This window comes from Larimichthys crocea, chromosome III, assembly GCF_000972845.2.
Source record: "Larimichthys crocea isolate SSNF chromosome III, L_crocea_2.0, whole genome shotgun sequence".
NCBI lineage: Eukaryota > Metazoa > Chordata > Actinopteri > Sciaenidae > Larimichthys > Larimichthys crocea.
This window is the reverse complement of record NC_040013.1, coordinates 4805862-4821940: the sequence shown is the minus strand read 5'-3', so window position 1 is coordinate 4821940 and position 16079 is coordinate 4805862. Positions and strand designations below refer to the sequence as shown.

The window sequence follows — 16079 nt, the reverse complement described above, 5'->3', positions numbered from 1 at the left end:
GGTCAGTCTCTTCCAAACATGTCACAGTGAAAATTAAACCATAAATAGGACTAAAAAGAGGATTATGTCCATAATTATTCCAACTTTATAGGCAACAGTGTATAATATCTGAGTCTAAGTTGCCAAATAGGTTCTCACATAAAGGTGATTTTTGTTGGTGAATTGGTGAATATGTAAACATAAATACAGCTGATAACAAAGAGCTCGGCAGGTAAACATTAAACTAATATGTGCAAATGAAAACATATGTAGCTCTGTATGTATGAAAAACTAAACATTGTTAACAGAGTTAGACGATTGTGTATGAGGTAACTCATGAGGGAGGTGGATGTGATATACAGTATGAGCAGCATTCATAGATTTGACTCCGGTCACACTTTGCTCTTGATGTACAGATAGATATAGACATAAAACACCTACAAAAAAACAAAAAAACAAGGAGCTTCACAGGAAAATATCTCTATATATGAATATTTATATAACAACAATAGTGTTTGTAGACAGAATAAGACAAATAGTGCAAAGGACGATTAAATAAATCTGGTTTATGATGTGAGTGATGATATTTACATGTTTAAAGAACAGAAAGTGAATTCAAACAGTGAGAATAATAAACACAGTACAAGACAAACATGTATAATCAGAGGCACAATCACTTTTTCTGGCCAGGTGTGTACACACACCTTTTTTCTTTTTGACTTTTTGATATTACAGTATATACAGTATGCAGCCTTTTCCAGAAAGGTCCAGCTCTGTCTGTTTGTTTGTTTGTTTGCGTACGTGTGCGCGTGCGTAAAGCACGCGTGGGCGCCTGTGCGCACGTGTGAATATTTTTATTTTTTTTAAAATGCGTAAAATAGTGCGCGCGCGCACCCGTTCCTGCTCCTGCTAGGCCGTCTCGTGCGCTCGTGTGTGTGTGTTACAGGTTTGAGTTTGAGTGTGTTTTAGTTTATTTCAACTCTAAAATAAGTACAGAAATATCAAATTCATCATGTAAGCATGAGAACTTTTGGATTTTACGCACTTTTGGCACAACATGAGAGCCAAATTCAACGCCACGGGGCCCCAAAGCTCGTGCACCGGGGAGCCAAATATAATGACATCTTTACTTTGGTCAATTTAACATTGAATTATGGTCTATAGCTATAAACATAGGGAGCGTGGAGACACCAGAGGGGAAACTATCACCACAATATTCATTCTTAGGGAGAAAATATCCAGTGAACCAAATTATAGTCCCTCATAGGCTCTTCAAGGACCCCTGATGGACCGACTAAGGGAGCAATAAAAATGCAAAGGGGGGCAGCATCATCGAGTTAAAAAAAAAAGAGAGGGTATTTTCACCGCCCCCGTGGAGCTGCCATATCATCAAAGTTTCTCAGGCAGTACTCTGCGCTAACCCGAAGCTCCGGCTGGAGGAGAGAAATCACTGCCCCCAGAGCCAAGAAGACACCGGAGAGAGGCTGGATTTAAAACCCGCCCTCTGGAGGGATCTCGTTTCCCCCAAAAAACCTCCCATTTTCTCTCTCTCCCTCTCTCTCTCTTTCTCTCTTTCTCTCTCTCTCCCTCTCTCCTCTCTCTCTCTCTCTGTCCCTCTCTCTTCCTTTACCTTTATCCCTCGCCTTTCGCCGTTTCCCCCACCACAATAATGGATCTCACGGCGAGATGTTTGTTTCTCCTATCCTGTCTCGGCGTGATATTGGCGATCGATTTGGAGGCGATTGATCCAGGCTACTATGAGGATCCCACTGCCACATCAGAGGCGATCGACTATAAGGATCCCTGTAAAGCTGGTGAGATTTTTCCCCCTTTTTTCCTTTAACGCTGTGTGATTTACCTTTTTTTTCTGTGGAGGTAGAAAACATGCCACGAATGTGTTTGTGGAGCATGCAGAGATCGACTGGAGAGAGAGAGAAAGACGCTTTTTGGAGAGATGACAGTGTGTGGATGTAGTTTTTAAAAGGCTTCGGAGAACATTATGTGCATTTGTTTTGTACTGAGTGACATAGTTTGAAACATTTGCAAGCACACACTGAGTCGCCTTGGATAACCCAAGCTCGGTAGAGTGGCTGCAAAGGGGGTTGTAAGAATGAGAATTAAAAAAAAAAAAAAAAAAGGAAAAACAGGGGCATGAGTGTCTGAATTCTCCAGACTTTACAAAAAAGTTTTGGCTAAAGTGCTTGTTGAAAAGTTCCAGCCCTGCTGTTTGTTTCAAATCTCTTAAAATGCGATCCTGTAGCTCCCTGCAGGCTGTCTACTGTGTGTTTATTAAGAAAAGCTGCTGGGCAAACAAAGAAAAATCTGCACTTTGATTTTTAAAGACTTCTCCTCTCTCTCTCTTTCTTTCTCTCTCTCTTTCTCTTTTTTTTTGTCACTGCACAAATAGTCTTTTTTTCCACCGGCTGTTCACACAGCCACTAAAACAAAGTGGAGGAGGGGAGAGAGAGGACAGTACAGTGGAGCTTAGAAATTATGCACACATAATTCTGTTGTGGCTCAAGGTATAAATAGGTCCTCTTCTTTTCGGCTGTGGTTTAAACCTGCATATCTTCCCATTATTTGGCAGAACCGTATCTGACTTGACATTGTATTTTTTTTTTTTTTTTTTCCTTTTTGTATATGTGTGTGTATGTGTGTACGTGTACTGTGAACTCACTGTCTTGCCAAATCCCTTTGGGGGAGTTTGAACAGATTGTGTTTTCCATCTGGTGAAAGTATTCAGGTTACAGATAGAGAGAGTTGGCTCCAGTTGAAATGACCTCTAAAGTCCTGGAAGTGCTCACTGATTTGGCATTTGACGATTTCTGATGTGGCAGTCGAGTATGAAAGCACAGTTCGATGGTGGAGCTCTCGGCTTGAACCGCCTTGTCTGTTTTCTTCGTCTTTCCCCTGAGAAGAAGTGTCGAGGGAGACGTAAAGATTGTGCTTTAGGAGTGTTGTGGCTTTGCATAATCATGACAAAGGTCAGGCTGCACATGAATCGTGTCCCGTGTACAAATCGGCGAAGATGCTGCTTCCTGTTTAAATGTGAGTCACTCGAGTGGTCACTGCAGTTTTGCATCAGTTGTATTGATTTCCTGGACGTGTTGTTGACAATTTATTAAGAGCCCAAAGGTTTTATGGAAAAGGAGTCAACAAAGCTGTGTTTACGTTCCCGGTAATTTCTGATCTTCCTGATAATTTCCCGAAAATCTGACTTTGTTTCCAAGTAATCAGTGGTAACTCACAGATTTGTATCTTTAGGGACTTGTCCCAGCTGATGAAGCAGTTCGTGAGAATGTTATCATTATTAATATTCCAGTTAATTTCTATGGGGTGCCGTTTTGTTTATGGTTTCCGCTGGGCACGCCTGCAGACAGGTGGTTGGGAGACGGTCCCACTCTCTTTTAACCCTCCCAGTCTCCAGCTCTTCCAACACCCACCTGCTTTTCTTCTTCTTCAAAATGTCCAAGATCTCTCAGCTCAGTCGCCATACACCGGGGACAGCATTTTTTCACAATGGTCAGCTCCACTGCTGGTATCTATAGTCTAGTATAGACTTGATGATTCTTGGATTATTGATTTTCAGTGTTTTTGTTTCCTCATTTTTCATGCACACCGCTGCACTGGGTGTATTTGATCGCTTTCTGTGGCCTCCAGGTCAGCATTTTTATGTCGTGCTGCTTCCGCCCAGGAAAATGCTTACGTCCGTGTGAAGTTTCTAATGCAGGGAATGCTTTGAGGGGAGTTCATTTCACACTTGTCCTCTGCATGACTGTCCTTGCTTTAACACCGTTCTTCAATGTCATGATTGAGAAGTGACTGATTGAGCCGATGACATATAATGACTCCCGCTCAGGTGTTCACTTTCCTCTGATTGTTTTAAACCAACCCTCAGTGAGTTATTCCTTTCTTTGCACAATGCATAAGTGCCACTCCTCCTCGCTTAATCCAAAAATAATCCCCCTAAAAATGTTCACATTTGCAAAGGATTAAATAACTCAGCACTATACCAGACATGATAGAAATGTGCATTGATTGAAGCAAGCAGTGCAATAACACCAAAGTAATGCCATCTATTTAGGAAGTTAACCAGTGGAAAATTCCTTAGTTTGCAGAACTCCAAACTTGGCAGCGTCCCAGGAAGTCATTTAAGACCCTAACAACCCACTGAGATTAGACCCACTCTTTTGAAAATGAAAAATGGATGAGAACCAGTCACGCTCATTGTCTGCTCTGCTTAAATGATAATCTCGGAAACAGTGGCTGTTTTGACGTGCGCGTTTGCGTTCATTTATGGAGCAGACATCTTAATCTATATAAGACTCCTGTGACAGCGTTTGTCTGTCTGTGCCGGCCGTCGTGCATGTTCAAGCATCGGATGCATGCTGTCGCGTGTTTGAGCTCCTGTGCTGCTGTGGCCTCGGCTGCAGACAGGGCAACCTGAACACCATACACACACACACACACACACACACACGCCGCCACCACTACCACCACCTCCCCCTTCTTGTCTTGTCCTCTCTTATGCAAGCGGTTTTTCTCGTCTCCCTGGGCCTCACTGGGCTCAAACACTTCACACAGACTGTAGGTCATTCACCTCGTGCCAAGGGAAAAGCGCGGCTGTGAAGGTGGAGGGCAGGCCATTCTCACTGTGCCACACCAAGCCCAGGTGAGGTGAGTGCAGGCCATTCACAAGGGGATCCTGGCAGGTTACGCTACAATCTGTTTACTGTCACCGAAAAAACAGCTGTATTCATTTTGATAACAATGTTTGAGAGCTTTTATTTTCTCATAAGTCTGTTTTTATTAATTCATTCAAGTGTCACTCGCTTGCTGTTAAGGGCCTTTTTGAAAAAGCCTCAGCATCCCACTACATTATGATTACTCATCATCAGACAGTCACCGTGCATGAGGGACTCATAATTTGATATTAAGATGAAAAACAATCCTCTGCTTAAAAGCATCACCATGAATTTTAAACATTAGGTCGTGGGCTGTGTCGACTGTGTTTTGCTTTTATTTGTATCTCAATGATGACACTCGTTCCATCCCTCAGTCCTGCTCTGGCAGTCTGATGGGGCTGTCTGTTGAACTTCATGATTGGGCCTTTAAGCAAGCACTTAAGCTGATGCTTTTCTTTTATCATGGTATTCAGGCTGTATAGCCGAGCCCACACTGGGTGTTTTTTTTACATTACAGGACCCCTGCCACTTCTCTCTCTGCAGGGTTTCGGGTGATTAGGGAGCCGATCCATTGGCACGATCTTGGCGCATTAGTTGGAACAATATGTTTGTTGTCAGAGCTAAGTAATAACTAATCTTGCATTACAATAATACCAAGTCTGGGTACAGCGCCTAAGTTATAACAAATGCTTTGGAGGAGCTCATTTAAATGGCTCAAAGGATGCCCAATTAGCCTACCATAATGAGCAGTGAACAGTCACTTCTTCATTATTCACAGTTTGTTGCTTTCTAAATAATTAATCTGAGCTACGTTGCTGTTCAGCTCGAAGAATTGTTTCTCTGTTCCCTCCACCTGTAGTGAATACTTAAGGTGGAGAGTTATTATTTATGGAAAATGTTGAGGGTTGAAGATATCATCCAGATTTAGTTCATCCGCAAACCCGTTTAAACTTTGCTTTGGACAGCTGTTCAGCTTCTTACCTCACACCAGACTGTGTGACTATGTGTTAGTCTGCTGTCTAAACCATAAATATGAAGTCTGGCTGGTCAAAATAAGTTCTGTCAAAGGTGAAAATTCCTGCTGCGTGGCGATGAATTATTCATCCGTGTAAGGAGCTCAAATACTGTGTACCGTTGACATTAAAAAAGACAAATGGCTGGCGAGCTGATGAGTCATTACAGGGGGGTTCGACTGGCAGTAGGGTATATCAGTAATCAGTGGCATGGATGAGCTGGGAAATCCAATCTGCTAATGGGCTTGATGGAGTGTGAAATGTTAAAGGGGTGGCAGCCTCTTGCTGTGTGCCCTTTGCATCTGAAGCCACTCTCATTTTGTCAATAAGACTGAAGCTGCAGCGTGGTGACAAGTAACTCAGCCCTGATCTCGGCAGTGGCTGACGAGACTTCAGGCTTTTATTGGAAAATAATTACTCGGATCTCATGCTGTAGCTTGAGACTTTGCCAGAATCTCTCTTCTAATTATACCATAGTTAACTTTTTGAAATGAGCAGAGTGCAGATAAGTAGACTTCTTTTTTTTTCTCCCTTTCCCTCTCTCTTGCCTTGAGCTCAAATTGCAGTGTTAGGAAATGTCAAGGTAAGCATTTGCTAAGGAAATAACAGCTGGTGTTGTTTTTACAGAGGAGAGGTACCATATTTACACGACAACAGGCCTGCATAATGCAATTCATCATTCCTTAGTTAGTGCTTCTTTTTTTTTTTTGCTACTTTACTACTTTTTTCCGTGCTGTTTTAAACACACACTGTCTGGAGGGACGGTGGCTGCACTGGTCAGCATGTGGCAGAAAGGGCTGGTACAGAATGAAACCTGAAAAGTGATACTTACACTGTCATCATGGTAATCACCTTAACGTGATACACTATTGGGCTCTATTGGAATTCAAATGCAGCGTTTGTTACCAAACACAGGCTGTGAAAGGCGGTGCCAGGGCATTGTGATGCATTCCAGGCTTACATATTGGCCAGGCTTTCTCATCCCTCACCATCAGGTCTTGTATAGGGAGAGACGTCTCTATAAGCACAGCGAGGAGCAAACTGTGGCCTCGCTGTTGAGCTGGCCCTTCTAAATATAGGCCGGCGTTAGTGTCTGTTTAGGCTTAGTATTGATGTTTGTGCAGGTTTCAGTGGCAGATGTCGTGGTCTGGTATTCACAGAAGGAGATTTATGGGAGAATAGTCCCGGAGTATTTGACACCGCAGAGGTCGAGGCCAGGCCATCACACACAAGCAATGGGATTAATTTGATTGAGATCTCATGTGTAATCTGACTGGATACGATGATTGATGGGGGCAGTCTGAGATGAGAAGGATTACGATGGTTTAGATTAACTAAAGAAATTCAGTGACTCGGGGCAGTTTGGACTTTGATGTGTCCAGCATTTTACCGAAAGTCTCAATGCACCCACACACACACATCGATTTGAACCTGAATGCCTTCTGTCTGTTTGTTTTTTAACTAGAACAGCAACTAAAAACTATTACCCAACTAGTCTGCATAAATATTAGTATCATGGCTGCAGCTTTTGTCATTTAGGTAATGGATAATGTTTGGAAAGGGATGCAGCACTGTACTCTATGCTGATCACTTGCCATCTGCCACATTCACTGGATTTTAATCTACAATACAGCACACGAGTCTGTCTGTGTCGGTACTTCATGTTGTTACAGCCACTCTGTATCTCGATCACCTTTCTCCATATAGCCTGTCCTCAAATCCGAGCCCAGAACTGTGTACGAAAGATTCATAAAAGCGTGTATCTGTGGATAATTAAAGCCAGGAGACAAGGGGATTAATTCACAATCCCTGCGAGTCTTTCCATAAACCTGCAACAGCGTCTCCAGGACGACTGCTGTGCCCGGGGGAAATGAGTCCTAATGCCGCTGGGCCGTGCATTTGCTCACTTCAATCTCCACTGTTGTCTGAGAACAATGACACTGCGGATTAACCGGCCCGTCTTCAGCACAGCGGTGGATGATTGGTCAGAGAGCGTCAGCCCTCTGTGAAGCTCATGGGGGTGGGAGAAAAACCTGCACCTCGTTATTTGCTCGCAGTCTGCACGTAACACTGCTAATATGTGCAAAATGACACTAGAAACGTCAGCACGGAGTGAAAAAGAGTTTCGTGGAATTGTTTTTAAAACTCTTTCTTGGTGCTTAAATGACAGCAACTTGATATTAATCGTTAGTCTGTTCTTTTCAGCGCTCAGCCACTTCTAGGAATTGAAATTAAAAAAAACAGTGACGATAAAAGAGAAAAATGTCCGATGCTGCATGACATCTGGTAGCTTCCTCTTATCAGCTGTGTTTCTGGCGAGCCCTGACAGTATGTGTGCTGATTTTGAGCGGTCTGTTTTGTGTCTCAGGGATTTAGAGTGAATTAGTGTGTTTTTCTTTTTTTTTTTTTGCAAGCACAAATTAGAGGATCCCTTTGACCTCTGGAATTTAAACCTGTCTTCCGTGCATGCCCAGTCTTGCCAGCAGTGATCTACACCTTTTCTTATTGCTGTCATTAGCCCCTAATCCCAAACACAGTCACTCTGCTGTGCATCTTCTACGACCTGCAGGGTGGAAGAAGACTAGCCTGCATAAACTAAATCCAACTCCACATTGTTTCAATAATACTCTTCTGGCGAGCAGGGATGCGAGCCAAGTGTTTTTTTTTTTTTTAGTCTTTGTTTCTATTGTGCTTCTTTCTCTTGTCTCCTCTGTCAGACTTTCATACGACTGCAGGAGATAAAAGACCTTTCCTGTGGATGTTTTTGTTTTGCGGGAAAATGGGAGGAAAAAAAAAAAGAAGAAGCTGTGAGCTGTCTCAAAACTAAATGCATTTACCTACACACGATGAATTTCACGGAGAGGGTGGCTCGTATCGCGTTGAAGGTTTGCAGATTCAAACGTTTGACAGACACAACCGCTGTAAATCACTCCCATTAACTCTACAGTTTAGCGGTTCTCCAGGCTTCCTAACCCTCCGGATCGGTCTCCCCCTCCAAACACACATCTTAGAAGGCTGTCATTTTCTTTCTGCCGCGCATCTGCCTTCCCTATTCAGAGCTGTGGTTTGGGCAGAGGGGATATGCCTTCCTCCTCTTCCTTCCTTTCACATTGTCATCTCCTGTTCAGACACGGATTATAAGTGCCACCCCTTTGCCCTTCTCTCCCTCTCTGCTTCTTTTGAAACCCCATCACCCCCCCTACCTTCTCTCTCTCTCTCTCTCCAACTTCTGCATACAAGCCGGGTCATAAATTCTAGAGACGTGCTGGTGTTAAAAGCCTGTAAAACTGAGCACCCTCTCTCTGCGGAGAGGACTCCTTGCTTATCCTCCACAGAAATGGGGCATTTAGTAAGGAATCCTATAAAGCACATTCCTCATAAAGTGGGACTGTTTGGTTATTTTTCCCTCTCCTTGGCCTCATTAAAGAGCTATTACTTGTTCAAGGTGCCCCATATTACTCCATCGAGGCGGTGTCAGTGTCTCACTGTGTCATATCTGATAGCTCTCATTAACTATCCAAGGGCGCCAAAGCACACAGCGTGAGTTCTGTTGTTTGGCAACATCTGGATTGAAGATGGCTTAATTAATCACATCACAACGCTCAGGTTTCTGAGTTCATACTCAGTTTCAACCTTTGCAAGCCATGTGCAATATGTTGCTTACATTTCCATCCTATAATTTGGAGTCCAGAGAAGGCAGCCCTTCTGTTATCCAAACAGATGTGCTGTTGTTTCACAATTCTGTTTCTGTTTCACTGCACGGAAAGGGTAAACAGAGAGTCAAGAAAGGAATGAGGTATATATTTTATATATATACTGTGTGTGTGTGTGTGTGTTACACGCTCTAGGCCTTCTACAAGTGCTTTGACTGGGCCTCCATGCATCCTACTCAGTCTAAGCGTCAGGAAACGCTTCAGGCAACCGGCCCGGCTCAGACTGATGCTCCATATTGTTGAGTTTCCTTCCGCTCGTCTAACATGTGCATGTTTCTGTTTGTCTGTTTCAGTTGCCTTCCTGGGAGACATTGCTCTGGACGAGGAGGACCTGCGGTCGTTTAAAGTGGACAGGATAATAGATTTGGCTCAGCGAACCGTCCATATTGTTAATCACACGGACACAGGTAACAACAACAGAGAGCGCCCGCTTCAAACGTTGCATCTCGGTGGTGAGACATCCTCATTAGAGCGCCGTTTTTTTTTTTTTTGGCTTGTCACGCTAGATAAAACACCTGAAATTAACATTTTGTTTCTCATTAAAAACTGTCAAAGCGCGCAGAGTCGGCAGCAGCACCTGTCTGATATCAGCCTTGTGTTTTTTACTCCTGCGACTGTCGTGTTATCACCACACATTGCTACACCTGCATTACCGTGTTCGACAGTAATTGCAGAGCTTTGTCGCAGTAAATGTTGTTCTTAAAAAGCGGCATTTAAGCAACAGCTGTGAGTCAACAGGAACCAATGGGCTTCACGATCCTATAAACTATAGGTGAGCGTGAACCAACACGTCCGTGCTTGTTGCTATCGGTGCTTCAACTGTGCTGTTTTTCACTCGAGTAAATAAGCACACAGAGGGAGAAAGAAACTTTTTGCACAATTCCAACTGCACTCAAAATATCCGCTGGGTGAGATTGACTTTCAGACTAAATAGTGATCTCCAGGGCAGCGAGTTAAGACGAGACTCGTGGCTCCGGTCTGCAACTGAGACAGACTGCGTGTACACTCATCTCTGAATAGCCCTTTGTCCACTCCAGCAGGTTAGTCACTGCACATCTAATTGTCGTGTTGTGAAAAAGGCCACTTTAGTGTTCAAATGCAGTTATATAAAACGCATCAAGCACGAGGAAACCTTTTTATGTGTACCTTCCTTAGGCTGCATACGCAATCTGTCACCTCAGTGTATATATACCAGATCACCGAACACACAGGTGTGGGTCCTGATTACCAGCCTTTACACAGCGCTGTTTCTTTCATTTATTCCATATGGTGTCCACGAGTTTCAATATGTGGATTTAAAGTCTGTCACCTCAGCTCTGTGAAGTTTTCCACCTGATCCAAGCGGCTCAAAGAGCAAGGACGTTTGATTTAAAATAAATAACATGATCCCTTAAAATAATGAAACTATGAATGAAGTAACGATGCAATCATGTTATTGTAATTAACACATCTTCCGCAAGTTTTGTCTCCCCAGCACTCTTTCTTATCAGTTAACCGAGCAGATTTGGCTGTTATCGGACTTTTCTTCAACACATGCACAAGTGTACGTGCTAATTGATCTCGCCGGGCTTGCAGACTGAAATTCAACAGAACACATTGTTCCAGCAAATATAACCCCCCCCTTACCCACCCACGCCTCCCTGCAAACTGTGGCTTACATTTTAATCAAATTTAGCTAGAAAAGATGAGGGCTCGCAGCCATACAGCTTCAAGTATTGTTCTGGAACAACAAGCCCTTGCGCAGGATGTACTGAAACCAGATGTACTTCTTTTTCTTTTTTTCTTTTTTTTACTGCAGCGATACTTATAGTATAAAGAACAACTTTATTGTGAGGCTAAAACGTTCCAGCTTGTGGCCTTCATCAGGGTCATCCAGGTGATGTCTCACAATAAAGATGTTCTTTATACTACAAGTGTTGCTGGAGTTATGACTCCCCCAGAATTCTCCTTACACTATTGACGTAGCTGCCAGAAATCCTTAATCTGTTGTTTCTGCAGCAATCACATAAAAATCCATCATGCACAGAGGTCAACATGGTGATTAACTGTTCTGATATATGTTAAATTAATCATATATGAACTCCTGAGAGGAACAGGCATCAGTACACCATGTGCATTCTGCAGTTTTTCATTACGCAACTTCACCCAAATATGAGAAACTGAGTGAAATCAGCTGTTGGAGTTTTTTATGTGGAAAACCTGCAGCCCTCGAAAGCACATCAAAGTTATCTATCCATGTTTGAAGCATTTTTGGTCGAGTACAAAGAATTAGAAGGAACAATATAAAGTACAGCAGCACATCGTCTTTCTTTCTTTTTTTAAATATGAATGTTAATCGACTTGTTCCCAACACGCCCGTTAAATCCCCGCACTGCGTGAACTGTGTCTGAAGGTGTTTTTCTTGGTCGTCACACTGTTGTTAGAAAGTTTTCTCTCCTGCACACGCACTGATCCTCCTTTATAAGGAAATTATTCTGCTTCTTTTTAAACAAAGGATATATTTTCATGTACTGATGTAATGTAATGCAACAGGCATAATCTAAAGTCAACATTTATTTCCTTTAAAGGTCACACGTTTTCAAAGACGCTCTCTTTCTCTGTAGTCCACCGTGTTTTCTGTTCAAAGGAAGCATCGCCTCCAGATGTGATGTTCTTTTTTTTTATATCATTGTAGCTCAAGTATTAATTACAGGTCACTGTGACACTTGTGTCTGTTTGTGTTAGTTAATTTATTTTCCCAGAGTATGTCATAGTAGATGAACCCTCTCCATTCATTTGCCACAAAGCTGCATCTTTAAAAACACACACTTCATTTCTGTTCAACCATTTACTATAGAACAGGTTTCTATCTAAAGAAGTTGCGCCTGTTCTGCAGCATAATGAAGTTCAGTAGATATATTGTCCTATACGTGGTTCACATTATGGATGCTCCTTGTTATAATAACCAGGTTTAGGTGGTGGGAGCTTAGTCTCCATGGTTACTCTGCATTTATGTGCGTTTGAGTGACATAAAGACGGTGAAATTAATTTGAAAAAAGAAGAGAGAATTCAGCTTCAATAAAATCCATTTGTGCAAAACAAGAAGAACGATGTCACTTGAACAATTGTCTCTCTTAAGTGTGTAAATGTAATTTCCTAAATGAGAAATAATAATTAGAACCTCTGAATGGCGTCAAAGCTTTTTAATGTCGTTTTTAAGAAAATAAAAGACTCCTTTGTCATCTGAGGGTAAAGCATATTTGCTCTTTATGAAAATGTAGAAATATTTACTCTGTCGGACACAGGAAGAATATAATCATTTACATTATTTTATTATTTTTGTCTTGATTTGAAATCTTCAGGATCCACCAATCAAAGTAGCCAAAATAGGCAAGGTTCACGCCGCAGGAAAAGAGCTGCCACCTCCAGACCTGAACGCGTCTGGCCTGAAGGCGTTATTCCCTATGTCATCAGCGGCAACTTCAGTGGTAAGTAACAAGTATTTCCTGAAGAGTCACTTTTGTGCTTTTAATCAAGTATATTCATGATCTGATGTAGCAAGGTCACTCATTGTTTGTGGCTGTTGATGTTGTCACGCTTCTGTAATTCAGCATATTTTCTATCAAAAGGGGATGTTGCAGGAAATAAAGCACTGAGCCATCGTTTTTTTTTTTAAATGACTAATTCTTAATTCCTCAAAATGTTCAGGGTAATAAAAGAAACATGGGAAATCTGGAGAAGAAGAAGAAAAGAATTGTTCGAAAGCTTTTATTTTATAATAAAAACAAGATTGTGAAAGTTTGGAAACAAAGGTTTACATTATGATTATTATTGTGACTTCATTTCCAGCATTTTTCTATCCAGCTCTGTGTCTCGAAGCGGTTTCCAGCTGTCCCCCCCCTCTCTATTCATCTCCCTCTTTTCTATAAAACGCTGTGTGTGTGTGTGTGTGTGTGTGTGTTTCTCAGCTCCACTGATCTCACCCTCTCTGTCATCTTATTCAGGCAGCCAGCGGGCTATATTCCGCCAAGCCATGCGGCACTGGGAGAAGCACACCTGTGTGACCTTTATTGAGAGGACGCAGGAAGAGAGCTATATTGTCTTCACCTACCGACCATGTGGGTGAGTCAGTTTTTTTTTTCTTTCTTTTTTTCCAGCTCCCATGTGAAGAAACCGGAACAATGGTCACCCTCTGTTGAGGTTTCGTTATCTCCAACTAATTATTTAGCGCCTTAAGTGCCCTTTTTTTTTTTTTTTCTTGCTTCATGCTCAGCAGCCTTTCACCATTGTTCATCCTCTCCGTTCACGGTCTCTCTGTGAGTTGTTATTTCAGCTCCCTACCAAGTCCTGAGAGAGAGACGGCCATTCAGTGGCCAGGAATGTTTCCTGCGCTTCATCATCACGCTGAAAACTTGTGTCATACATGTTGTAGAAAATTGCACCCAAGGGCGAGACTTCTCCCGCCTCTCCGTGACCCTGTTTTACCCGCTCTCTGCTGAAGTTGGGCTCAGTGTCCACTCAGCAGTTCTTCTTCTTCTTAAACAGGCACTCAGGGGAAGTGCTAGTTGTGGCTCTTGTTGTTGCTAAGCGACTATTGATGACCTGTTTGGGCGTGCAGGGCTCTTTTTTTATTTTTTATTTAACGATGAAATGTTTTTACATTAAAGCACTTGCTCCTGTTGCGAACGCAAACCAGTGCAACCTATTCATTTAAGAGTTAATGTAAAAAAAAGAACTCTTAGGAGGAGTATTAGACGTTCCCAGAGGACACACAAAAACTTGTTCCAGTTCCCATGTTTTAACCTCACACAAATTTAGACCACAAGCTGGAACCATTATGTCATTACACACAATGTACCTCTCCCACTGATATGTATCATTCAGCACAAACAGAGTAACAGAAAGCGGATGCAGCTCATGAAACTGAACTTTTTCCAGCCAACTGTTGATAGCCATTTTTAGCCTGGTAACTGGCCTCTGGAGCAACAGGGATGACATTATCCACGCAGGCGGCAGCGGTTAGCAGTGGGAACGCTTGACTCTGCTGCATATTCAGCAGGCCCCCATCTGTCCTGTGCAAAGTTCAAGGCGTGTCTCAGGAGGGCCTGGCTGGGCTCGCAGTAATTAGAGAGCGGCTGTCTGGCCCACAGGGCCGTGATGTGTGTATGCGTGCCCGTCCTCCAGCCTCCCACACTGAACCTTTCATGTCACGCTGAGATGGAGCGCTGCAGCCAGCCAGCTCCCACCGTCACTCGCAGCATTTGCATTGGCAGACGGATGAATGAATGTCACTGCTGTATGTGCGGATGACGTGTCGCCTCGTACGGCTCCCCCTGTAAAACAAAACGGAGGTTGTTATGATAATGTTGTTCTCATTAGGAGCTCCATTTATATACGTGCAGGGCAGGTTGAAATATAGGAGCTGGTAGCCCTTACAGAGCCAGAGACACACTCCTCCTTCTTCTCTGACTTTTTGGCCTCTCTCTGTTATTTCCACTCGCTTGTTAATGATTTTTTTTTTAATTTACTGAAACGTAAAGTCTAGGGACCATGTTTTGGCTTTGTTAACAGTGCCTCTGTGTGTGTGTGTGTGTGTTGATTCATAGGTGCTGCTCCTATGTGGGTCGTCGCGGTGGGGGCCCCCAGGCTATATCCATTGGGAAAAACTGTGACAAGTTTGGCATTGTGGTGCACGAGTTGGGTCACGTGATCGGATTCTGGCACGAGCACACGCGGCCCGACCGAGACGAACACGTCAGCATTATCAGGGACAACATTCAACCAGGTAAGGAGCACAGAAAGTTTGAGCTAAGATGGTGAAATGTATGCTCATCCTCTGACAGCAGATCTCTTTTAAACCAAGTGTTTCTGTAGCCTCATTGCATGATAAATTGTTCAGACAGCGTAGAACTGTATTCACCTTTGACAAACATACATATGGTCGCACAGTATGACTCAGCTTCATATTTCAAAATGTGCTCTTCCCTTTTTTTCCTTTCACAGGACAGGAGTATAACTTTTTGAAGATGGAGCCGGGGGAGGTGGATTCTCTGGGAGAAGTCTATGACTTTGACAGTATCATGCACTATGCCAGGAATACATTCTCCAGGTATGAGCCAAGCCAAGTTCCACTCCATGCGCCCCAGACATGAAAACTAGTCTTCAAGATCAAGTCAGGCCGAGCTGTTTCCCACCCTGCTGCAACCTTTTAACCCATCATCCAGTTTTCCATTTGTGCTCGCAGACTTTTTTATGACCATATGATCTGTAACGCACCAGGTCTGTGTGTCTCTCTGCTGAGTAATGTGGCAGGATTCCCGAAGCTTGGGAAGAAGAAAGAATGAAGCGCTGAATTCTTCCCGATAATAAATCAGTAGAAAGCGAAGGAGCTGGGGACATCGAGTTTAGAAAAGTCCCGCCATCGCCTCGTCTTGGATCTGAAATTGTTTCCTCACTATCTGAGTTTTAAGCGCACAGAGATAGAAACTGGTTTCTTGGGAGAAAGTGGGTCTTAAAAAAGGGTTTTGTTTTTTAAAGCAGCTCCTACAAACGCTTCTCCTTGATCTAGGGACTCTCCTCCGCTTGTCTTTCTTTTTTTTTAACAATCAATGCTCACATTGCACGGGGCTTTAGGGAGTCTGGGGGAACACTAATGTGGTTTATGTAATATTTGGACAAGATTATATTGCTTATTTCTGTATTGGGAGTAG

The 16079-nt window shown here is 43.0% G+C and overlaps 1 protein-coding gene across 1 annotated transcript in view; it reads left to right on the top strand.

Moving 5' to 3' along the window:
• The first annotated feature begins 1398 nt into the window (after positions 1–1398).
• Positions 1399–16079, top strand: part of bmp1a (bone morphogenetic protein 1a) — a 28227-nt gene continuing 13546 nt past the window's right edge. Inside the window, exons 1-6 of the mRNA XM_027277902.1 lie at positions 1399–1793; positions 9684–9797; positions 12732–12857; positions 13374–13491; positions 14976–15154; positions 15373–15478. Coding sequence (XP_027133703.1) covers positions 1649–1793; positions 9684–9797; positions 12732–12857; positions 13374–13491; positions 14976–15154; positions 15373–15478 — 788 coding nt within the window. The 5' untranslated portion in view covers positions 1399–1648. The remainder of the gene's footprint in view (positions 1794–9683; positions 9798–12731; positions 12858–13373; positions 13492–14975; positions 15155–15372; positions 15479–16079) is intronic.